Source organism: Chiloscyllium plagiosum, chromosome 15 (assembly GCF_004010195.1).
Source record: "Chiloscyllium plagiosum isolate BGI_BamShark_2017 chromosome 15, ASM401019v2, whole genome shotgun sequence".
Classification (NCBI taxonomy): domain Eukaryota; kingdom Metazoa; phylum Chordata; class Chondrichthyes; order Orectolobiformes; family Hemiscylliidae; genus Chiloscyllium; species Chiloscyllium plagiosum.
Window position 1 is genome coordinate 35,262,584 of NC_057724.1, and position 26,347 is coordinate 35,288,930.

Consider the following 26,347-nt stretch of genomic DNA (forward strand, 5'->3'; position numbering starts at 1 on the left):
CTAAAGAATTAGCTGAGCCACAGTTGCCAGAATAAGTTCATACTAGTTTCCTTATTTAAGTAACTACTGCTGTTTCACAATACAGTTTGTGATTCCTGATTAGGCCTCTGGTTCTCAATTTAAATAGTTACAGATAAATCTTAATTGTTTGCATTAATTATAAAACTTTTTTAGGGAAAGTGAAGATTCCATTAACTCACCAAATTCCCAGCATCTGAGATCTGAAGTCCAAATTTGCTTGTATAATAAAGGATCATTTAGTTTTCTTGTATAGGAGATATATGGCAAACAAAATGTTGAGCACTTCAGATCTAGCAACCTGTGTCATAAGAATTTTTATAAAAAGGTAAGGCCACAAATTAAATGCATCAGAAATGATGATGGAATGAATACACAAAAGCTGCAACAGAATGAAGACACCATCGAACTTTCTGGCAAGAGTTTACCCCAAACTAGCATTTAATTGAAACTAATATTCAAGCAAATACATTTTGTATCTGTGAAGCTCGAGAACCCATGCATTCCCAATGGCTATGGAGGAAACCAGTGAACTGCCATGTGAATGTTGATACCCTAGAATTATTCGGGTGACAATAGAAAGTGCAAACATGGGGCAGTTGTAGGATCAACTGTGTATGACAATATGAAATATTCTGTACTTGTGGTTGCATTGTGTGCAGTAACAGAAGGTCCTCAAGTTTCCTTACCAAATGCAATGCTCACCCAATAGGTGACCTAAACTGTAGCGGTAAGGGAACACTATCAAATATAAAAAGATCCAATTTACAGTGGATCAGTGATAATATGGATTAAATAAAAATTTTAATCTACATGCATGCATTTCTGTTTTTCAAATGAGCTCAATCATCTTTTCTAATTGCTCAGTCCATAGTTTTTCGACTACTTATGTCAATTGTCAAGCCCTTAGCAGCTTTATTTTGAAAGTACTACGTCAATGCAAATTGCTGTGACTTCGTCTCAACATCTCTTTTTTTTAAAGTAACATTTGAGTGCTTCTGAATGCTCTATTTCAGATGAATCTGTGGATATATCACTTGAAGTTTATGTTAGTAAGGATACTGTGACATTATTAAACTCAACTGAGGATAAGATTGAGGACATCTTGGTTTTGCATCTGGATCGGGGCAAAGATTACTTCCTTACTATTGGTGGTAACTACCTGCCAAGCTGCTTTGGTACATCACTTGAATCACTGTGTCGAATGAAGAAGCCAATAAGAGAAGTGCCCATCACCAAGCTTATAGACCTGGTAAGAAATTGAATTCATGTTAAAAGATCTACATGATTAATATTTTATAAAATTTTGGACACTGCCCTTTGCAAGTCCTTTTTTCCCACAATACTCCCACCTCACCCTCCAATTTAAACAGAGAGACAAAAATTAAATTTTGTTTCCAGAGAATCATGCAGCATGGAACAAGATCTTCTTGCTCATTGTGCCCATTTTCATGCTCTGTTTCTATAGTCCTGCTTTTCTATTTTCCCCTCAATCAACAATAATAACAACTTTTTTTAAAATATCGAGTCTTTGTTATCATAGAGAAATGTTGCTGATGGCAGCGTACTCTCATTGCGTCACTGTGGCTTTATTTATTGAAAAATTTAAATTCTTAAGATGTCATTTTCCTTAAAGTAACGGGATGTTTCCATCAGCAACAGCACCAAATGGTTGGGCTTTTGGTTGTTGTGAACAAATCATGATTGAACTTCAGTTCTGGTTGAGGAAATGGTGTTTTTGTCCATTTGGTTACCTAATAATAAAAATTTGTGTATCTATAGAGATTAGAGAACCACAATGAAAATGCACTTGGAGGATTCTGTAGAAAATGTAAACATTTATTATGTTGGTTGTTCTGAAAATATTTTCAACTTGCAGAGTTACTATCATTTGCGCAAATTATGCTTTATGCTTATGTGTGTTGTGTGCCTAACAGCAGGGGGATCAGTAGTGGAGATTACAATTATGGAGAAATGTATTTGAGAGCAAGAAAATGGTGTTTATGTGGAAAAGATGTTTAGTTGGCACTTTTTATTTATATTGTTTATTCTGTGAGTAAAAGGTGATGCATCTCCCATAAACATGTGTACTATGATTGTGCCACTATTGTCCCTCAGCACTTTTTCTTTCTGCTGAGTACACCTGCAGCCATTACAGTAACAGTCATCTCAGTTTGTCAATTGCCAATTGTTGAATTATCTTAGCAATGATTTTTGAACTCTGATTCAAGTCTTTATTTGATTTAAACGCTGGCTTTTCACGTCTGAATTCAAATCTAGCCAGACGAATAGAATTGAATGTCTTTTGCATCTACTTGTAAAGGCGCTGTATGAGAATCACTTTGGGAAGTATAGGCCTGCAGCACAAAACTTTCTAAAATGGTAAGGCCACTCCCACTGGTGTGAGAAAGTGGGAAATGTTACACTCCTATAATAGGGAATGAACCTCTGAGACTACGGTGAGGGTATATTGTAAAAAGATTTCTGCTGATTTTTGTGTTGTTTACCTGATTTGAATTTACTTGCTTTTAACTGAAGGATGTTCCATTTTCTGGTGTTCATTGTTATCATCTAGTAGGCTCTGGCATAGATGTGTGAGACCTAAGTGGAACTAGGGGCCTAGTAATGGTTGTATGTAATTGAGGGCTAATGGGATGAGAGCTGGCAATATAGGTATGGGAGCATGTAAGCAGTGTGTTGGCATTTGTAGTGTTTGAGCTAGAAATAAAACTCATGACTAGAACAGTTTGAGTGAACTGTCTATAACCAACATTTTAAACTTTGCAGTTTAACATTTATTGCCCTCACTATGATTAGTTTTTTTTAAAATAGTCAAAGATATTTTGGACAAATTTAGAGTCATTTAAATCTTGAATGGTGGGAAATGCTACACCAAGGCAGAGTACTCTTCGAGATTAAAGTTAAATTATGATTTTTGGAACTGAATAAAGAGAGTTTTATCTTGACTCATCTTGTCCTCCACCTGACTTGGCTGACTTGGCTCTTTTATTCACTCCGTTTTCAATTTCAAAATTCTCTCATTTCGTAATTGTTATGTTGTACTTCAGTTCATTACTGAAATAAGGTTTTTTTTTAAAAGTTTTCCATTTTGACAATTGTAAACAACATTCCAAGGGAATGGAGTAATTATTGCTGCATTTATCTCAGTTCTGTAATCTGTGCATATGATCTTTTGGAGAAAGCTTTCTCTGGCTGATACCTTTTTTCTTTCTACTTCTTCTGCCTGTTCAGGATGATGACAGCATTTTACATAAGGTAATGGTACATTTGGAAGTCTTAGACTTTTACTGGTTGACTACATCTAATACCTTCTAAATATTTCTGAAATTTCTAAAGCCATCAGGTTTGAAGCCAATATTTAACTTTTGGCGTTTTCCCACAAGATAACTTTGTTCAATCAGAAACGCCAATGAAGGAATTACACCTTTTCTGTTGGTTTAACTAAACTCACTGTAACCTTTTTGGACTGTGACACTGCTCTCTCAATAGGAAGAGATTGGTGGTTGTTTAATCTGAGGGGCAGCATATCTAAGGTGAGGACAGAGATTGATTAAGAGGGAACTTTATGATAACCTCAGCCGGTACAGAACTTGTACTGCATTATTGGCATCACCGTGCATCACAAACCAGTTGTCCATCAACTAAGCTAACTGACTGCTTAAGTAACCACTGAATAATCATATCAGTAACATAGGAATAGGCCAATCAATCCCTTGTGCCATTTAATGGCTGATCTCTGGCCTAAGTATATGTACTTCCCTCTGGTCCATATCCCTTAATGACATGCTGTAAAGAGACTGGAGGTTTTCTCCTGCTGTTTAGTGGCTGCGTGGGTGTTAATATCTCAATGACATAACCATTCATTCCTAAACCTACTGAATATCTGTTAACAGGCTATTTGATTTTGGAGGACACCTCAGACTGGTCAAGTCGTATTCTTAATTTATATATGCACAGGAATCACTGAGAAGTAACTGATACTTTTCCCCCCACTCCACCATAGCCCATTAGACATTGAGCCAATTGTGGTTTCCCAACTCATGATCTGGCTGAAATCAGCTAACTGACACAAACTTGTAATCTTGGATATTAAAACAGAGAGTTTTTAACCCAGACCATGACTTTAATATAAAATTAAAAGGGGTATACTAAAACCTGTCAGAATACATTTCTGGAGAATTTCTAGTGAACACACAATCTACCAGTGCTTACTGAATGACCCACAGGTGCGTAATGGGCCAGATAGAACGTAACAATACATTCCATATGATTTTGTAAAATATAGCATTGACATCTTCAGAATTTCAAGGGCGGTTGAGTAAGTTATCAGTTTCAGGAATGCCAGTGTTATCAGCTAACATCTTTATGGTTTGATTTTGCTACCTACACATACTAGAACGAATTTATTGTCTAAAATATCCATATGCGCTTGAACCAAATGATCTGTTAGTGTTCATTGAGGCGTTTTTACTCCTGGGATTCTTTGTGCACAATTGCAAAACTCTGTCAGAAAATATATACATACACTCCACCAAGTGTAGAAATTTGTAGAATTTTACATGAAGCACTGAATAATTTGTTTTAATCATGATAAAAATCAATGGCGTGAAATAGATGACCATTTGACCTATTTAAATCACTGCCTGCTCACTATGGAGCAATGCAATTAGTTCCATTCTCTTGCTGTAACCCATAATCCTCACTCTCCCTTCTGCCAAAAAGCAGCACTTTCAGTATTAAATTCTGATTGCCATTTGTCACCTGTTTCTGTTGCATTCGATTTGTACCATCTTCACTGTTTTGCCATTCTTCCAGGCTTGATACCATTGGCAAATTTTGAAATTTTATTCTGCATTCCAATATCCAGTTCATTTATAAATTGCCAACAAAAAAAGGCTGTTTCAGTGCTAAATCTTGTGTATCTTGCCATAATTTAGCTCTATTTGAATTCTGACTTAAAGGCAACACCAGCAGTTGTGTGAAGTAGTAACAGATTGTTATGCTGTAAGGAATATTGAACCGGGGGTTAAAAAACTTGCCTGCGTATCTGTGGCTTTAATGCTATCGAAAATACTGGACAAAAATCAAGTTTCAGTACAAGGAAATGAGATCTATTGGTTCTCTTGGGTAAAAGCAGTAGCATTGGTTTGTTAATAAGCAATATTTTCATTGACTGTTTTGTTTATTTGGCAAAAATATGCTACCTTTCCTACCCTTTTTTCCTGATATTTTCCTTTTGCTATTGCAATTTCTCTTCTTTTAAAATCCCAACTTTTCCATTTATCATTATTCAGATTATTTCTGCCAGTTTCCAAAAAGTACGTGCTTCTTTTCCTGCTCTACATCTCTATTAAGACCCCTACCACAATGCATTTACACACAGGAAATGTATTGATATAAAACCCGGAAGAATGCATACTTTTCAACCATGTAAATGTCTTTTTTTAACTAATTTCCCAACAATACATTGATTTATTTTACATATTTGAGTAAAATCCAAAATAATTCTACTACTTTTCCTAAATTACAAGCTGAAAATTGAATAAGCTTTAATCAATTTTATCTCTTTAAGACATACTGTGCAATTATGCTGTAAAATCTGGAACGTTGTTAATTTCATGATGTCATGCCTGATTTTATGTAATTAGCCAAACGAAAGATAACTGAATCATGCATTCCTGCCACTAACAGTTTGAGCCCGCACCTTTTTTCTAGCAATTCTCCAGTTCTTTCCCTGGGTAGGTTTTGTGACTCTTCTTGTTAGCACTCCTGCATTTATTTCCTTCCTACAACTCCATTTGAAGCCTTGACCTTTGAGTAGTCACCCAGCTATTCATAATGCAAATCTGTGCATTCTTCATAAAACATTACTGATAGGACCAAAAAGAAAGTTGGTGCAAAGCCATCGTCACTGCAGTATGTTTTCATATGGTGCTAAGGAATGAAATGTTTTTTCCATTCATTCATGTATTTAAAAAAAGTGAGAATTTTTGTCAGTGGTCAGGTCATGGCCCTTTACTGATATTAGAGGACTAACATGATTTCTGAATACAGTATTCAATCACAGAACACTGTTATCACGTAGAATTCTGTGTGAATTTTTCTGGGGAGGAAATTAAATTTATGTGCTTGATTTCTAAAATTAATAATTAGTTGAGCTTCATGATGAACAATATTAGAGTTATAAATAATGATTAAAAATACAGAAAATAACTTGTACATTTTAATTATACATAGCTTAGTTCCTGCTTTGGATTTGAATGAACAGAAATTGCACAGTAAGTGATTTGTCTCTTTTACAGCAAGTGACCCTGAATTGTTTAAATATTCTGTTTAATAGGAGAAATCTCGTTTAGAACTTGTCTCAGTGGATAATGCAGGAACTGACAATAGACCTCTGCAGATTCCAAAAGAAATTTGGTTGTTGGTGGATCATCTCTTTAAAAATGCAAGTCGACAGGTACATGCAGTTAATTTTCATTGTCTTCTGCCTATAAGCTATCATTCATGTGACTCATTCATCATTTATCAAAAGAAAGCATTTTGCCGATGAGGCATATGATTACAGACAAAGTCTTATGATCTTGTAGTTGAATATTTGTAATCCAGTAAAACTAGTTAATTACATCCTGATTCTGGTTAATGAAACAAGTTCTGTCTGAGCAATTATAATTTTGCAAAAATAAGGATAATGCTGTAGCATTTTAACATAGTGGAATAAGTTTGTCTACCTACTACAGCTGTGGCACTGAGTTTTCACAATCCATAGTCATTTTCTCTTAAATGTTTTTCATTATCACCCTGCCTTGCCTGAAGATGTTGACCATTGCTGGGGTATGATTCGATATTCTGGCTATTCATAATGTAAGGGTCTAAAGCAGTAGTGCAAAGACCACAAAAATCATCACTATGAAGCCTGACCTTGTTCAATTTGCACACCTTCAGGACTCACGATAAATAAGGAAACAGTAAGGAGCAGCAAGGTGGCTCAGTGGTTAGCACTTCTGCCTCACAGCGCCAGGGACCCATGTTTGATTGCAGCCTCGGGCAACCGTCTGTGTGTAGGGTTTGCATATTCTTGCTGTGTGTCTGCATGGGTTTCCTCTGGGTGATCAGGTTTCCTCCCACAGTCCAAAGATGTGTAGGTTAAGCAAATTGGCCATACTAAATTGCCCATAGTGTCCAGGGATGTGCAGGTCAGGTGGATTAGCTATGGTAAATGCAAGGTTATTGGGGTGGGTCTGGGTGGGATGCTCTTCAGAGGGTTGCTGTGAACTCGATGGACCAAATGGCTTCCACACTTTAGGGATTTTATGAAACTAAACAGAAATGCAAGCTAATTCTTTTTAACCCCCTCATTCTCCATACAGTTCTCTTCTTTCATAAGAAGTACCTGAAACCTTCAAACCATATGCTTAATGCCTCAATATGCTCACTGGAGCCTTTTTTAAGCATAGTTTATTTATTATCTGTTGATAATTGTAGGTAGCCTACAGCAATGAGACCTGAAGTCTGGACTTAAAATTTCAATTGCACAGCTCACTTTTTTTGCATTTCTCAAAATAAATTCTCTCACTTATTCACCATTGTATATGAAACAAAGTAGGAGAATTAGAACTGTGAATTTTCATCAGTGCAAAAGATTCAAAAACCTAGAAGGGATTTTATTAACCTTTCGCTGCCTTGACAGGAGGATTTGTTCCAGACACCTGGTACACAGGAAGAACTTCAACAGATTTTTGACTGCTTGGACATGAGCATTCCACAAACTATTCGTATCCTTTACAGTGCAACAAGGAGCAAGTATCAAATTGTATTTAATTTCATGGGATGTAGGTAATGCAAGCAAGGTAGCATTTGTTTCTCATCCCTAATTTTAGGTGTCATTTTGAAGGTGTCGCTGAGCTGTCTTTTTCAGCTGTTGCTATCCATCGGATGTAGGAATTCCCACGCACCTACTAGGGAAGAGTTTCCAATGACAGTGAAGAAACAACAGTATAATTCTAAGTCACGATGTTGGGTTGGTGGGGAGGTGCAAATGGTACATCTACTTTTGTTCCAAGATGTTGGAGATTTTGAAGGTATTGACAAAAGAGACTTCATTAGTTACAGATCGTAGCTGGTATGCATTGCTGCCATTGCGTGTTGTTGGGAGAGGGAGTAAATGTGAAAGGTGATAGATGGCATGTTAGTCAAATTGACTGCTTTGTCCTGGATGATGTTCCGCATTTAAGTGCTTTTGGAACCCCATGCAGGCCAGTGAAGAGTATAAGTAATGCTCCTAACTTTACCTTATAGATGATGGACAGGTTATTGGCAGTCAGGAGGTGAATTGCTCATTTCAGTATTCTTATTCTCAGGTCTACTCTTGAAGACACTGATCAGTGCAATTTGTTGACAGTAGTAGCACAAATTTTGATAATGAAGGATTCAGTTATAGTAATGTTCTTGAATGCAATATGGAGGTGGCTAGATTCTATTATTGGAGATGATCATTTCCTTACACTGTGTAGTTAAACTATTACTTTCTGCTGATCAGCTTGAGCCTGAATGTTGTCCAGTCTTGCTACATATTGTTGACACAAACTGCTTCAGTATGTGAGGTGTCCCAAATAGTGTGTACATTCTGCAATCTTCACCAAGAATCCCTATTTCTGATGGAAGGAAGGTCATTGCTGCAGGAGCTCCTGAACAGCTTCATCAATGTTCTGACTCTGAGGTGAATAACCACTAACAAATACACCTATATCTTTCATACTTGGTTTGTCTGCAACCAGCGGAGGATTGCCAAATAGAACAGAAATTACTGGAGAAATTCAGGTCAGGGAGCATCTGTTGGGAGAAATAGTTTCGAGTCCAATACGAATGTCCCTAAGAAGTGGAGGTTGGCCCAATTCCCATTGAAATTAATTTTATCAGTGCTCCTTAGGGGCACATTTGATTAAAACTGCTTTAATGCTAAGACCAGTCAAACTGTGGAACTATGTTTTTTTAATGAAATGGCCATGTTGATTTTAGTTTTTTTGCTTGAACATAGCACCAAGAGTAGGCTATTCAGTCCTTTGCCTGTTTCACATTCAGTGAGATCATGGCTGATCTGTAGCCTAATTCCATATACCTGCCTTTGGCCCATATCCCATAATACCTTTGCTGAACAAAAGATTAACAACAAATTTGGCATCCACTAGTGTTTACAGAAGAGAGTTCCAAACTTTTGCCACCCACTGTGCAGAAATACTTTCTAACAGATCTCTTGAACAGTTTGGCCCTAACTCTTGGACATTACCCTTTAGTCCTAAAATCCCAAACCAGTGGAAGTAGTTTATTTTATCTACCCTGTCTTTTCCTGTTAATATTTAAAGACTTCAGTCAGATTGCCCCTTAACCTTATACATTCTGGAGAAAACTGGCCTAATTTGTATAATGTCTCCTCATAAGTTCATTGCTGAAGTCCAGATATCATTTTTGTAAACCTACACTGTACTCCCTCTAAGGTCAGATAATCCTTCCTAAGATGTGATGTCGAGATCTCACTACTCCAAGTGTGGTCTAACTAAAGTTTTTTACAATAACAGCATAATTTTGCAATCTTGTACTCCAGTCCTCTAGCTATAAAAGGTCAGCATTCCCTTAGCTTTCTTGATTTTATTTCTGCATCTGATCATGACATTTTAAAGACCAATGCAGGTAAACTCCACCTCCTCCTCCTTCTCCTCCTCCCCCCATGCAAAATCTCTTCAGACATCCACTGTATTTATCTTCAAACCATCTAGAAAATGAAAGAGACCCTCTAATGTAGTGGATTACAGTACATAATGAGGGAGATGCATGGACTTGAGTGGGCCGAGCGCGGAATCATGTTCCGGGTGAGAAAGGATTTGGGTTACGGGGGGGGGGCAGAATTGTGCACTGAGAAGGCAGTCGTAGTCCGGATTCTCAGCTGCTATGTTGGAGGCGAGTTTGGGCCTCCAAGACCTTGCAGCAGCTGCTGCATTGGCGAGGTGGGTGCGAAGTGGACACCTAGCAGCAGTGAAGTGGAGTTTGGGCCAGTGCGGTACCCAGAAGCATTGGTGGCATCAACATTGGCAGGGTCCAGTTAGGACTGTCAGTGGTGAGATGGCGCCGACAAGTGGCGACTTCAATTCCAAACTGTGGCAATGTAGGGACTCTTACCTGACCACCATGCCCATGGCAGAACACTTAATAAGAAGGATAGTTAAGTTGAACGCTTCTTCTTTATGCTTCTGCCTTTATATTCTGTTTTGGTTTATTTTTCTGTGTTTTAAGATGGTGCCGGAGAGTGGATATTTGTGACAATAAATAAATCAATTCAGTCAAACAAATCAAATGATCAATATATATTAATGAGTTTGTTTATATTGCATTCAAGGGAAGCTATCTTTTTAAAATGTTAATGTTTGTTTAAGTGCTTATTAAAATTTATGAAATTGATAATGTAAATGACTACTGCAATTTAATAGCTTCTTTAAAGTTATTGGAAATACTTTGTTTCACTTACTTGCTCTCTGAAGAACACCTCTCAATCCAGAGTAGCAGCTGCTGCTTTTCAGGCTATCTACCAGTACCCTATGGAGCAATTGATGGGTAATTTGCCACAGATTTGAATAGAGAAAGAACTGCTCCCCCCCCCCCCCACTTGACTTAAGGAATATAACAATGTTATTAGAGAAAGGGCATAAATCGTGCTGTAGGAACTGTTCACTTTCCTCCATAGCGGGGAAAATCCTGACAAGTATTCTTTGAATTGGCTACTACTTGCAGCTGAGAAAATTGTACCAGATGCACAGTGTAGTTTACATCTTCTGGAGGAACCTCTGACATTATCTTTGCTGCTAAGTGACTCCAGTGAACCTAACAAGAACAACACATGGAATTCTTTGTTGCATTCATCACATTTTAGTCAGCAAATCACGAGGCTGTGTGGAAGAAATCTTATTACGTTCCTGCAACTGCTTCATGATCATTACTGTCTTGACTGGGAAATCTTTCAAAATGCAGGCTGGTTAAGCAAGACTATAATGGCCCCCATACTACTTACAATCTCCCAGATAGTGTTGTTCATCTCCTCAAAGATCAACCACCCTCTTTTGTGAGTATTAAATACCACCCAAATGGAAAACTTCAACCTCAGCCACCTCAGTGGCACAGTTAAACTGACTACTTTAGATCTATTTAATTTGAAATATGTGGGTGACTACAATGTCATTGCTCTACTACACCAGATTTGCACCACACTTGATCTCTTCAGTTCTGACCAAAAGAGACTTAGTCTGACCTTGAATGTATCTAATGTAAAATTTGTATAACACCAGATATAGTTAGTCAAAAATCCCACATACGCTGAAGGATGGACTCTGAAATATGTTGAGCACTTCCCATTTCCTGGCAGCCATTTCTCTCAAAAGGACACCATTTAATGACAAGGTGAGGAATACTGGGTCAACTGAGACAGTTCTGCCTCTGAACATTGACAGAAAGCATTGTCAGCAAAGACTCTACAAATCATCAAATGTTCTGGTACGTAGGAAAGTTGTTATCACCACACTCCTGTCCTGCAGTGAGACCTGGACTGTGTATCATTGACACGTAAGAGCACTGAGGAAACACCATATTCTCTGGAGAATTACCAAAAAAATGCTCTTATCCCTCTTGAAGCCAGCTCTTCAAGCATCTAGGCAAAACTCCTTCAAAATCAACTACAGTGGACTGGGCACTGTTTCCAGATGGTTGAAAAACTTTGCTGTTTTTTTAACTCTCAAATGTCAGTGCTCTGGTGAAAGACATGGGAAACATTTCAAATCAGATCTGAAATCTAGTAGCGTTGGTATTGATAACTTAGAGGAACTTGCTACACAGATGTTCAAAAGTCAAACTTGTCATCAAGTTGCATCATATTTCAACTTCAAACACCTTTAGCAATGAGAAGAAAAGCAAAGAAAGGAAATCCTGCATTCTAGATCCTACTGCCTCGAAGGTTGTCTTGTTCCATGTGCCCACAGATCTGCAGGTCAAGAATCAGCCTATCAATCACATGAGCCATGGCAGGAATTCAGGAACTTGAGTTGCTAACATCTTGAACCAACAATGATAGTTACCTGCCCTCCCCCCTGCCATTTTAGGCTGAAGAAGAAAAATAAATCAAGAGAATATCTTGTGTAAAGGAAGTAACAAATGAGAGGCTTCGTATATTAACCAGAATTATGCATAGAAAGATCAGGGCTGTTCTTTAGCGTATTGCATATGTACTGAGTCGAAATTGCGTATGTCTGTGGTGTAACCTCAAGTTAGCCAGAAAGAGCCAGAAAGCAGAGTTAGATTGGAAAGATTGATCTAAATTTCTAACTATTCTTTGGTATTAAAAGCACATGATTTTTGAGTAGACAAATAATGTGTTCGTAATGCCGATAGAAGACATGGTTTCACTGCTGTAATCTCGTTGTCTATCTTAATTGCATTTTATCTAAACCCATCCAAGTTGCTTTCATGCATTGGCAGTAATTAGCTGTTTGCAGTATTTTAGAGAACAGTATTTCTATCCATATCTTGGTTACAATTAGACTTTGGTGTAGCAAATCAGAGCAGGGTTGTTGGCGAGGGGAGGGCAAGGCTCCAACAGAGGGTGCAACAATGGTTTCAGTAAAATCTGTCATGAAAAGTGCTGACCAAATTTGATGAAAGGTTGCTGGATATTGTGTTCAGTGAAGGAGAATTTTAGGAATTTAATTTTTCATTCTAATCAAACTTTTAATCCCTTCATTAATAACAATGTAAGTTTTGTTGCAATTCCATATATTTCCCTTGAATATTTTATACTAGCCCTAATTTATGTCTGCCATTAAATACTTGACCAATCAATTCTGTTTATTTTTCCTGATTTCACATGCCAGCTGGCAGTAATCATTCAGTAGCTGAAGCTTTGCTCATCTTCCTTGAAGCGCTTCCAGAGCCTGTGATATGTTATGAGCTGCATGTTAGATGCCTAGAAACCTCATTTGATAATCGCAGCTGTAGACAGGTAAAAGTTAAAGTTCCACTACTGTTGTGTGACTATTATGATACTGTATAAAATGGGGCTCACAGCATAAATTAGCATACCTTGTATTCTGTATATATATATATAAATAAAAAAACCATAAAAAGGAACAGGAGTAGACCATTGACTCTATTCCGCCAATCAGTAGGATCTGACTACCACTCATCCACTTTCCTCATTTTCTATGTAACTCTTGATTTCCCCTACCCATCATGAACCTATGTATATCAGACTTAAATATATGCAAGGACTCTGACCCCACAGCTGTCTATGGCAAGGACTTCCAAAGATATCCAATCCTTCTAAAAGAAGAAATTCCTCCTTATTTCAGTCTTAAATTGATGCCCCTTTATTCTGAGACTGTGCCCTCTAGCTCTAGACTCTCCCATGAGGGGAAACATTCTCTCGGCATTTACACTGTCAAGCCCTGAAGAATCCTACATGCAATTAACATAGCTACCTTAATTGAAGCCTTTTGCATTTAAATAGATCCTTTACCTCAATTTAGATGGGTCCTTACCTCATTGTAACCCAGGTGATTTGCAACTGCATAGTTTGTAATAAACTTGCATCAGTAGAGATTTTATGCAGAAAGAACATGGAATTAAGTTTATAAAAAGAAAATTTTGATCAATTCAATAGTAAATAACCAGCTCTAACTTGGACCCTAACACCCAATTCAAAAAGTATCTGAAGTGGCAGGTTTCCCTGGCTACAAGATTTTATCTATCCAGATCACTGAACCATCTGAACATAGTTGCCATATCATCAAAGATTTAAGCTTTATCAGCAAGATTGCAATTCTTGTCAGTATTGAGAAATCTCAATTAGAACCAAATCACCAAGACTTTCAGATGGTTCCAGACTAGAGAATATTCCTGCTACCATTAGAGTGACTTGTTCAAGACCATGCAATGTAAAATTCTAATGAACTATTATTTATGGATTTTATATCTCACATAGCATATGGGCCAGCATGCGTCCACAGGATGTGAGCCTTCATTTGTATTCTGTTCCTGGATGTTGAGAATACGTTAAATACATTCCACTTGTAAACTACATCTTGGATGATGGCATGCTCCTCTCTCATAGAGTAAGGCACGCAGATTAAGGGAGATTAGCTCCACATTGTGTAAACTGACAAGCCTGAATTGTATAGCAAATTTTATTGAAGCGAACTCTCAAGTAAGTGAAGCATATAAATGAAACCTTGTTTTACAAATATATGAAGATGGCAGGAAAAGCCCAGCTGGTTCAGCCAGCCTGGTCCATATTACAATGGCTAGACAATCATGGCTGAACAGTTTCCCAGCCGTGCAACCATATAATCTCCCAGGAGAGCAAAATGAAAGCAAATAAAGGATCACTACGTGAAAGTAGATAAAGGAAAGGAAACCAGTCCAGGGAAATCATATGAATCCAGTATTACCTGTAAAAAGAACTTCCATATACAGTATTGTGATTTCTGCCCTGTCAGGAATTGATTTAACTTGCTCTTGAAACAATACCAAGAGTCTGTTTCATCATAGCAGTGAAAACGTATTCTGATGGCTCAAAATTCTCTACAATAAGAAAGAATGCATAACATCCAGCCATTCCAACTTCTACATAGATTAAACTCAGAATCCCCTATCCTACCCATCTGTCAAACAGGAACAAAATAACTATTGGTACTGAATCCAACCATTTAGTTTAGACTTCTCTGTGGATTAAATAATCTGAGATCTTGAACATATCTGCATAATTCAGGATTTTTAAATTAGGAATCGATTTTGTAGCCCAAGTCTAGTCTTTTTAAAAACCACTACATTGCCCATTTAGTGGGAGTGGAATGAAAACAGGGCATAATATGCAAGGTGTGATTTGACCACTGAAACATACAATGTCAAAATAGGCTCCTTTTGATTTCTGCTGAACAGTTCTATTGATATAACCCTACCTTTGTCAGCTTTAGGTACAATTTCTCCACATCCATGATGTTCCTTCTGCAATCTGTGCACAGTAGCACAATATTTCTTTTTCTTGATTTGTTCAGTATTGACCCCAGCAAATGACACTTCATGTTGTGCTGTCATTACTAACATGCCTGGCACTACATTTATATAAACTTAATCCTTAGTTTTTAATGTAAGATCCAGTCACCCAGCACAAGTAAATCCATTTGGATTTGATTACTTTTCTGGAATCTTAACCCTTTCTCAATGTTGTTCATCTGCAAATTTATCTGCCATACTCTTGACTCTCCCTTGTGTATCTCTAAAGAAGACTGATTCCACTGGTAACATATCTCCAAGCTGAAATGCATCTGTTAACTGCAGCTTTTTGATCATGGGAGTCTGAGCAATTCCTAATCCAGAGTTTTAACTTTCTACTGATGCTACAAAATTTAATCTTGTGAAGTAACCTTGCCAAAAGCTTTCTGCTAGAAAGTGTCAGTGGGATTTCCCTCCTCCACAGTGCCAGGTTTCCTCTCAGAATTTTCTTGTATTAAGGGTGACCTTTGTTTTTTGGATTTCATGTTGTGAACTTCTAATGACACTTTCCTTTCTCAATCATCATTTAGTTTGTGAGCTAAGGAAAGATTATTCCTGATTCGCATTGATGTCATGCAGACATTATGCTTGTATTGCTAAGAGCACCTTGTTGGATTGTAGCTTTTCATGATAAGTAACTAACTGAGCTTGCAGAAATACCAAAAACCCAGATTCCCATTTGACAAAAAGTTTTTTTCAAGAGGAACACATTACTAGCCTGGCTTCTTCAACAGATGTGGAGGAGCTGGTGTTGGACTGGGTGGACAAAGTTAAAAATCACACAACACCACCTTCATCAGATGAAGGAGCAGCACACCAAAAGCTAGTGCTTCCAAATGAACCTGTTGGACTATAACCTGGTGTTGTGTGATTTTTAACTTTGTCCTTCAACAGAATCACTGTAAACACATACACTTAGGCTTCATTGTGCACATCTCTTACACTATTTCGTATTCACCTTTCGTCCCCAATTCTTGCCAACTCCTGCTGAATCCTCTTTGGTCATCTCAATAGAACATAAGAACGAGGAGCAGGAGTAGGCCGTCCGACCCTTTGAGCCTACTCCACCACTCAATAAGATCAGGGCTAATCTTTTCTTGGATTCAGCTCCACTTACCTGTGTTTTCACCATATCCCTTAATTCCTTTATTTTTCAAAGAAGTATCTACCTTAGCTTTAAAACCAATTACTGAAGTAGTGTCAACTACTTCCCTGGGCAAGGAATTCCATAGATTAACAACCCTCTGGCTGAAGATGTTCAGTTCTAAACCTGTTTCCTCTAATCTTGAGGCCATGCCCTCTTGTCCTTGTCTCACCTCCCAGTGGGAACAGCATTTCTATTTTATCAATTTCCTTCATAAGATCACACCCCCACAATTCTTCTGAATTCCAATGAATATAATCCCAATCTACTCAGCCTTTCCTCATAAGCCACCCCCCCCCCCCCCCTTAACTCCAAAATAAAGCTAGTGAACTTCCAATAACTTCTAAATCCACACATTTGTCTCCAAAACCTTCCAGTGGTTAAACTGCATCTACCTCACCAAATCTATGCCCCATCCTGCATCTTCTGTGAATTATCCTTTACTATTGGTAACAGAACCTTTTGGCCATCTTGTCCCCAATCATTTTATTTGTTCTCTTAAATACCCCATCCTCCCCTTCAAAACCTTCCTTATGACACCTTTGTTCACTTACTCTTGCTCACAGAATAATAAAATTGTGTGTAGTAGAACAGCATTCTGACATCAAATTGTTGAGTACTTTAGGACTACTTATCCTATTAAAGATGTCACAGAGTTGGTGATTATCTAAACAGTATGCAAAGGTACATTAATCCTGTACTGATTCACATTTAAATTTATTTATAACCCAGATTCCTATAAATATGATTTATTTGGTAATAATTGGAAAGTACAGTATTATTAAACAGCATTTTATTCACTATGGAATGAAAATGGTATTTCAAGATTATTAGACTCTGTCCCATTATTCTATGTTTTAGTGTTTTGCACTATGCCATGCCACATTGGATATTTAGTATTGTTTTATAGTATTGATGATTTTGAACATATTTACATTATCATAATTATTTGCTCCTTTTCTCCAGTTAATATCTCAGTTGCCCCGCAGTCACAGAAATGTGTTCAAGTACTTGATGGCATTTCTGCGGGAATTGTTGAAGCATAGTGAAGAAAACAAGCTTGATGCTAGGATGTTAGGTAAGAAAAGATGAAACACATTATCTGCCTGTTAATGGCACAGGTCAAATATCATGCAGCATTACTTAACTGATTTGTTTAAACTCCTTTTTACCTGTAGGTCCCACTAGTATCATTCTCAACAGCAATTTGGTTCTCAGCCTCTGAGTGAGCTGGCTGTTACATTGAAATGAGTTGTTTACTTAGATATTGTTATCATTCAATAAGATTTAAACAAGACTGAAAATGTTTATGTTCCAGAAAAAGATTTATGCAACTTCCTTTTGTGCATTTCAGCTATAATTACAATTCATTAATTCAAAACAGCTATTACACCAATTTGAGATAAGACCATAAAACGTAGGAATAGAAATTAAGCCATTCAGCCAATCGAGTCTGATCCGTCATCCGTTTCTCAACCTCAATTTCCTGCTTTCTCCCCATAACCCTTGAACTCCTTTACAATCAAGAAGCCTATCTCTGTCTTTAGTATACTCAATGATCTGGCCTCCACAGACTTCTGTGGCAGTGAATTCCATAGATTCACTACTCTGTGGCTGAAAAAGTTTCTCCTTATCTCTATTCGAAAAGGTCTTTCCTTTACTCTAAGGCTGTGCACTCAGGTCCTAGTCTCTCCTACCAATGGAAACATCTTCCCAACAAACACTTCATCCAAGCTATTTAATATTCTGTATGTTTCAATGAAATCACCCCTTATTCTTTTAAACTCCATGGAGTATAGACCCAGAGGCCTCAAACGTCCCTCATATGTCAAGCTGTTCATTTCTGGGACCATTTCGAGAATCTCCTCTGAACACGCTCCAGGGCCAGTACCTCCTTCCTGAGATATGCGGCCCAAAATATGGCCTGACCAGAGCCTTATAGAGCCTCAGAAATATCTCCCTGCTTTTATATTCAAATCCATTCAAAATAAATGCTATCATTGCATTTACCTTCCTATCTACTATCTAAACCTGCAAGTTTACCTTGAGAATTCTGGCCTAGAACTCCCAAGCCTCTTTGCACTTCAGACTTCTGAATTTTCTCTCCATTCAGAAAATATAGTCAATGCCTCTACTCTTCCTACCAAGATGCATGACCTCACACTTTCCCACATTGTACTCTATCTGCCACTTCTTTGCCCACTCTCCTAACATGTCCAAATCCTTCTGCAGCCTCCGCTTCTCCTCAATGCTACCTGTCCCTCAACTTATCTTTGTATCATCTGAAAACTTAGCCAGAATGCCCTCAGTTCCTTCATTTAGATTGTTAATGTATAAAGTGAAAAGTTGTGATCCCAACACTGAGCCTTGCAGACCATCACTTGTCACTGACTGCCACCCTGAGAAGGATCCTTTTATCCCCAGTCTCTACTTCCTGCCGGACACCAAGTTTCAATCCATGCTAGCACCTTGCCTCTAACACCATGGGCCCTATCTTACTCAGTAGCCTCCTTTGAGGTATCTTGTCACAGGCCTTTTTGAAATCCAGCTCGAAAATATTCAAGGAGGTAACTCTGGTTTAATCTGCTTGTTACTTCCTTAAAGAATTCTAGCAGATTTGTCAAACATGGCCTCCTCTTGATGAAACCACGCTGACTCTGCCCTATTTTACCATAGACTTCCAAGTATTCAAAAATCTCATCCTTCACAATGCGTTCCAGGATTTTACCCACGACCGAGGTTAGGCTAATCGGTGTATAATTTTCTGTCTTCTGTCTTACTCCCTTTTTTTAAACAGTGATGTTATGTTAGCAATTTTCCAGTCCTCTGGGACCCACTTTGATTCTAGTGATTCCTGAAAGATTACCACTAATCTCTCCACTACCTCTTCAGCTACCTCCCTTATAACTCTGGGGTTTTGTCCATCTGGTCCAGGTGATTCATCCACCTCAGGCCATTCAGTTTTTCTAGCAACTTCTCCTTGGTGATGGTCACTATACTCAGCTGTGCCCACTCACACTCATGAATTTTTGGGAAATTACTCGTGTCTTCCACTGTGAAGACTGACACAAAATAATTATTCAGTTCCTCAGCAATTTCTTTGTTCCCCACTACTATCTCTTCTGGGTCATTTTCCAGTGGCCCAATGTCCACTTTTGCCTCTCTTTGCCCTTTTATATATCAAAATAAACTGTGACAGTCTTCCTTTATAATACTACTTGGTGCTACGAGCTAGTGAGGGCAGGAATAGGAGGATGGAGCAGCGGAATGCATGGCTGAGGAGCTGGTGTACGGGAGAAGGATTTACGTTTTTGGTTCGTTGGAAGCTGTTTTGGGGTAGAAGTGACCTGTACAAGAAGGACGGTTTGCATCTAAATTGGAAGGGGACTAATATACTGACAGGGAAATTTGCTAGAGCTCCTCAGGAGGATTTAAACTAGTAAGGTTGGGGGGTACCCAGGGAGGTAGTGAGGAAAAATTTCAATTTGAGACTGGTATAGATGAGAACAAAGACGAGTCAAACAGTCAGGGCAGGCAGGGACAAAGCAGAAAACCAGGTAGGGCTGATAAGTTAAATTGCATTTATTTCAATGCAAGAGGCCTAACAGGGAAGGCAGAGGACCTCAGGGCATGGTTAGGAACATGGGACTCGGATACCGTAGCAATTATAGAAATGTGGCTCAGGGAGGACAGGACTGGCAGCTTAATGTTGCAGGATACAAAAGCTACAGGAAGGATAGAAAGGGAGGCAAGAGAGGAGGGGATGTGGCATTTTTGATAAGGGATAGCATTACAGCTGTGCTGAGGGAGGATATTCCCGGAAATACATCCAGGGAAGTTATTTGGGTGGAACTGAGAAATAGGTTAGGGATGATCACCTTATTGGGTGTGTATTATCAACTCCCTTAATAGTCAGAGGGAAATGGAGAAAAAAAATTTTAAGAAGATCTCTGTTATCTGTAAGAATAATAGGGTGGTTATGGTAGGGGATTTTAACTTTCCAAACGTAGACTGGGGCTGCCATAGTGATAAGGGTTTAGGCAGAGAGGAATTTGTTAAGTGTGTACAAGAAAATTTTTTGATTTCAATATGTGGATGTACCTACTAGAGAAGGTGCAAAACTTGACCTATTCTTGGGAAATAAGGCAGGGCAGGTGACTGAGGTGTCAGTGGGGGAGCACTTTGGGGCCAGCGACCATAATTCTATTAGTTTTAAAATAGTGATGGAAAAGGATAGACCAGATCTAAAAGTTGAAGTCTAAGTTGGAGCAAGGCCAATTTTGGCGGTATTAGGCAAGAACTTTCAGAAGCTAATTGGGCGTAGATGTTTGCAGGTAAAGGGACGACTGGAAAATGGGAAGCCTTCAGAAATGAGATAACGAGAATCCAGAGAACGTATATTCCTGTCAGGGTGAAAGGAAAGGCTGGTAAGTATAGGAAATGCTGGATGACTAAAGAAATTGAGGGTTTTGATTAAGAAAAAGGGAGCCTATGTCAGGTATAGACAGGATAGATCGAGTGAATCCTTAGAAGAGTATAAAGACAGTAGGAGTATACTTGAGAGAAATCAAGAGGGCAAAAAGAAGACATGAGATAGCTGTGGCAAATAGAGTTAAGGAGAATCCAAAGGGTTTTTGCAAATATGTTAAAGACAAAAGGGTAACTAGGGAGAGAATAGGGCCCCTCAAAGATCAGCAAGGCAGCCTTTGTATGGAGCCGCAGGAGATGGGGCAGATACTAAATTAATGTTTTGCATCGGTATTTACTGTGGAAAATGACATGGAAGAAATAGAATGTAGGAAAATAGATGGTGGCATCTTGAAAAATGTCCATATTACAGAGGAGGAAGTGCTGGATGTCTTGAAATGCATAGAAGTGGACAGATCCCCAGGACCTGATCAGGTGTATCCCAGAACTCTGGGAGAAGCTAGGGAAGTGATTGCTGGGCATTTTACTGAGATATTTGTATCATTGATAGTCACAGGTGAGGTGCCGGAAGACTAGAGGTTGGCTAACGTGGTGCCACTGTTTTAAGAAAGGTGGTAAGGACAAGCTAGGGAACTATAGACCAGTGAGCCTGACGTCGGTGGTGGGCAAGTTGTTGGAGGGAATCCTGAGGGACAGGATGTACATGTATTTGGAAAGGCAAGGATATGACTTTTTGCATGGGAAATCATGTTTCACAAACTTGATTGAGATTTTTGAAGAAGTAACAAGAAGGATTGATGAGGGCAGAGCAGTAGATGTTACTTATATGGACTTTAGTAAGGTGTTTGAGAAGGTTCCCCATGGGAGACTGGTTAGCAAGATTAGATGTCATGGAATACAGGGAGAACTCGCCATCTGGAAACAGGACTGGTTTAAAGGTAGAAGACAGAGGGTGGTGGTGGAGGGTTGTTTTTTAGATTGGTGGCCTGTGAGCGGTGGAGTGCCACAAAGATCAGTGCTGAGTCCACTACTTTTCTTCATCTATATAAATTACTTGGATGTGAGCATAAGAGGTATAGTTAGTAAGTTTGCAGATGACACCAAAATTGGAGGTGTAGTGGACAGCAAAGAGGGTTACCTCAGATTACAACAGGATCTTGACCAGATGGGCCAATGGGCTGAGAAGTGGCAGATGGAGTTTAATCTAGATAAATGCGAGGTGCTGCATTTTTGGATATTAAATCTTAACAGGACTTGTACACTTAATGGTAAGGTCCTCGGGAGTGTTGCTGAGCAAAGAGATCTTGATTCTGGTTACATACAGATAAGAAGATTCACACGGGAAGGTGTATAACAAGATTCACACGGGACTAAGCGACACCTTCCATTTTCGGTTAGATTCACACATGTATTGGGACACAATTTTAACCCTTTCACCACAGGCATGGGTAGGATAAATATACAAAGTCTTTTCCCTGGGGTAGGGGAGTCCAGAACTAGAGGGCATAGGTTTAGGGTGAGAGGGGAAAGATATAAAAGACACCAAAGACCAACTTTTTCACTCAGAGGGTGGTACGTAATGGAATGAGCTGCTAGAGGAAGTGGTGGAAGCTAGTACAATTGTAACATTTAAAAGGCATCTGGATGGGTATATGAATAGGAAGGGTTTGGAGGGATATGGGCCAGGTGCTGGCAGGTGGGACTAGATTGGGTTGGGATATCTGGTCGGCATGAACGGGTTGGACTGAAGGGTCTGTTTCCATGCTGTACATCTCTATGACTCTGCTGGCTAGTTTACCCTCCTGTTTAATCTTGTCCCTCCTTAGTTCTTTTTTGTTGCCCTCTGTTGATTTTTGTAAGCTTCCAAATCCTCTAGTTTCCAACTGTTCTTCACTAGTTTATATGCTTTCTCTTTTGCTTTTGCTTTTATGCTATCCCTAACATCCCTAGTCAGCCATAGTTGCCTCATCCTCCCTGTGCCATGCTTCTTTTTCCTGTGTTTGCTGTGTCTCCTGAATTACTTCCAGAAACTCCTGCCATTGCTGTTCAACTGTCTTTCCTCCTAGGCTCCTCTCCCAGTCAATTCTACCCAGCCTTTCCCTCATGCCTCTGTAGTTGCCTTTATTCAGCTGGAATACCGTTACCTCTGGTTCTATCTTCTCTCTCTCTCTCAAATTGCTGAGTAAACTTGATCATATTATGATCACTGCTTCCTGAAGGTTCTCTTACTTTAAGCTCCTTCATCAAGTTTGTCTCATTGTACAACACTAAATCCAGTATTGCCTGTTCTCTCATGGACTCAGTCAGAAGCTGCTCCATAAAGCCATCTCGCAGACATTCCACAAATTTCTTTTCTTCTGAGCCACTACCAACCTGATTTTCTCAGTCCACCAGCACATTGAAATCCCCCATGATCACTGTAACTTTGCCTTTCGTACACATCTTTTCTATCTCCTAGTGTATCTTGCGCCCCAGCTTCTGATTAATCTTTTGGAGGCCTATCCATGACTCCAACTATGGTTTGTTTTTACCTTTGCAATTCCTCAATTTTACGCACACAGATTTTACACCATCTGACCCTACTTCATTTCTTACTATTGATTTAATTTCATTTCTTACTAATAAAGCAATCCCACCCCCTTTGCCCACCTGCCTTTCTTTTCAATAGGATGTATATCCTTGAATATTCAGCTCTCAATCCTGATCCCCTTGCAGCCACATCTGTGATACCCACCACGTTATACCTCACAATTTTGACCTCCTCCACAAACCCATTTACTTTATTCCTTATATTGCGTGCACAGAACTTGGAAATGCTTCGTTAGGCTTGTCCTGTAATTAACTTTGGCTTGTTGATTTAAAACAGCTTTGTTAATCTATGTTATGTCATAATATGGAAACTTGAGACATGATTTTAATTTTGACAGTAATTGAAAGCAGGCAAGGTTTTATAATGGGTGACCAGTGTGTTATAGCCTGTTTTCTGACAACACCTGTTAAAATCTGATCTCCAAGATAGTGCTTTGAACGGAAGGAACTGTTGTACTGTTTTTATTTTAAAAATAAAATTAGTTGCTACTATGATGACACTCTTACCTCCCAGGGCGATGAGGTTTAAGGCTTCAGTTCCCACTCAAGGAATTGTCCACATAATTCTGCTTGCCACTTCACTGTACTGCTGGCAGATGCAATAGTAAAAAGAAGTTCCATTTGTCTGTTGAGGTGGATGCAAAGAGCATAATGTGGAACTTTCTTTTTCGCAGTCAGGAAGTTCTCCTTAAATCTTGGCTTGTTTATTGCTCAACCAACATTATTAAACTGAATTAACTAGTAGTACAAATTTTTCTCTGTTGCAGATCTCTCATAGGTGGACTTGTGTATCTTATGATCACATATAATCTTAAGTATATGTTGAGTTACCGAACCAAATATGTCAGTAAACTGATTTTTATTTTCACTTCCTGCAAACTAATAATGGACAATCTAACAATTACAATCAGAAATTTAAATTAAGAACATTTAGCATAAGACAGAAAATACTGAATGCTATATTGTGATAATTTGGAGGTGCCGGTGTTGGATTGGGGTGTACAAACATACAATACCAGGTTATAGTCCAACAGGTTTATTTGGAAGCACTAGCTTTCAGAGTGCTGCTCCTTCATCAGATAGTTGTGAAGTATTAGAGGCATTATCCTGGAGACTAGATTTGGCAGAATACAGGCTTTAACACACTGGTCACTCATTATAAGATCGTGCCTGCTTTCTGTTACTGTCAAAGTTAAAATCATGTCTCCAGTTTCCATATTATGACATTACAAAGATTAGCAAAGCTGCTTTAAATCAACAATGCAAAGTTAATTACAGAACTAGCCTAATGAAGCACTTTCAAGCTCTGTACTCTATAGATCTTACACTCCACAACCACCTGATGAAGGAGCAGCGGTCCGAAAACTAGTGCTTCCAAATAAACCTGTTGGCCTATAACCTGGTGTTGTGTGATTTTTGAACTCTATATTGTGATAGTTGACTAAAGGGAATTTTTCTGATCAGCATTTTTCTAAATCTAGTCAGCCATGTACTTGTGAACCAGATTTTCTCTTTCCAAATACTGCTGTTTTACCAGATATCAGATTTTCCATGTTCTCCTAAGATCAAAATTTGATTTCTGACTCTCCTACAAAATTTAACTAGTTGAACTGCCCGACAAACTAGCCACTCGTTTTTGAGTGGATATAACCAGTGAAAATCGTACTGCAAATAAAATCAGTGCCTTTGTAGCAATATAACTGCTATCTAGAAGTATTGTTTTTAAGGAAATTTATTTATGGGATGTGGACATTCCTGGGTAAGCCAGCATTTATTGCTCATCCCTATTTACCATTTAATTGGAGTGGTTTGCTCAGAATATTTAGAGAAATAACTTTGTATTTTGAAAAAATGTTGTGGGATCTATTGCATTCACCTGAGGGAGCAGATGGGGTTTTGATTTAATATCTCATTCAAGCATTAGCACCTTAAACACTGTAGAGATCTCTCAGTATTTTAGCCTGCCAAGCCTGTGCCAATTCTTAATCTTTATTTAGACCGCTATTTATAGTCCACACAGTTTCTATCCCTCTTTTATCTCCCATTAATGTACCTATTAAGATATGCCTTAAATGTTGCTAAAGTGCCTGCTTCCACCATCTCCACTGGCAATGTTCCAGGCACCCACCATACTCTGTGTAAAAAATGTTCTTCGTGCTTCTCCTCTAAACTTGCCCCCTCTCACCTTGAACCTGTGCTTTCTTGTAGATGGCCTATCCACGTTATCTGTGTGTCTCATAATTTTGTAGACTTCTATCAAATGGCGCCACAGCCTCTGTCTTTCCAGTGAAAACAATCCAAGTGTATCCAACCTCTCCTCAGACTTAAAACCCTCCAAACCAGGCAACATCCTGGCAAACCTTCTCTGCACCCTCTCCAAATCATCCATATCCTCCTTGTGGCGATCAGAACTGTGCACAATATTCCAAATGTGGACTAAATGTTTTTTTACAGCTACTGTCATTCAAGCCCCTTAATGTGTCACTGACTTCAGCTTTTAAACTCTGGTGCACCTTCTTCAAATAATTTTACTTATCTTCAGTCTGGCTTTATATCAAAACTTAAATCAAGCTTAAGTAAAAATTCTCTTTGGAGCAAATGCTCAAATGTTCCAAAAAAACTGATTGGTCATATTGCCACGTGTACATAGAACACAGTGCTACCTGCCTTGAAGTATAATTTGTTAATTCTGAATGATGTTGGGTATTGTTTATTTACTTTTTAATATGATGAGTTTCACTTGATTAAAAACAAAATGCTGAGAGTTCAGCTGGTCAGGTAGCATTTCTAGAGAGAAGCAGTTAACAGTTTAGGTCACCTTGTATTAATCTTGAAATGTTAACTATTTCCTCACAGTTGTTCCCTGAATTGAATATTTCCAATAATTTCTCTATTTTGAGTATCACATCATTTTGCTTTTGTTGTTAGTGATTTCACTCAATGTTTTTCTGTTTGTATTATGTTGGTAAACTGAATGTAAGGATATATCTATATTTCAATCCTTCTTTCTCAAAGGCACTAGTTCAGATGTGAAGGATGATTGCCAGCAACTCTGAACTG

At 38.5% G+C, this 26,347-nt stretch overlaps 1 protein-coding gene across 5 annotated transcripts in view; it reads left to right on the plus strand.

Moving 5' to 3' along the window:
• The window catches only part of ocrl (OCRL inositol polyphosphate-5-phosphatase), a 116,686-nt gene that overhangs the window by 85,775 nt on the left and 4,564 nt on the right, over positions 1 to 26,347 (plus strand). For 4 of the 5 annotated variants that reach the window (XM_043704674.1, XM_043704679.1, XM_043704676.1 and 1 more), the window contains 6 exons: positions 1,035 to 1,270; positions 3,271 to 3,294; positions 6,380 to 6,499; positions 7,730 to 7,814; positions 12,948 to 13,075; positions 17,237 to 17,348. In XM_043704674.1, coding sequence (XP_043560609.1) covers positions 1,035 to 1,270; positions 3,271 to 3,294; positions 6,380 to 6,499; positions 7,730 to 7,814; positions 12,948 to 13,075; positions 17,237 to 17,348 — 705 coding nt within the window. The remainder of the gene's footprint in view (positions 1 to 1,034; positions 1,271 to 3,270; positions 3,295 to 6,379; positions 6,500 to 7,729; positions 7,815 to 12,947; positions 13,076 to 17,236; positions 17,349 to 26,347) is intronic. The other variant, XM_043704675.1, reaches the window with a different exon arrangement.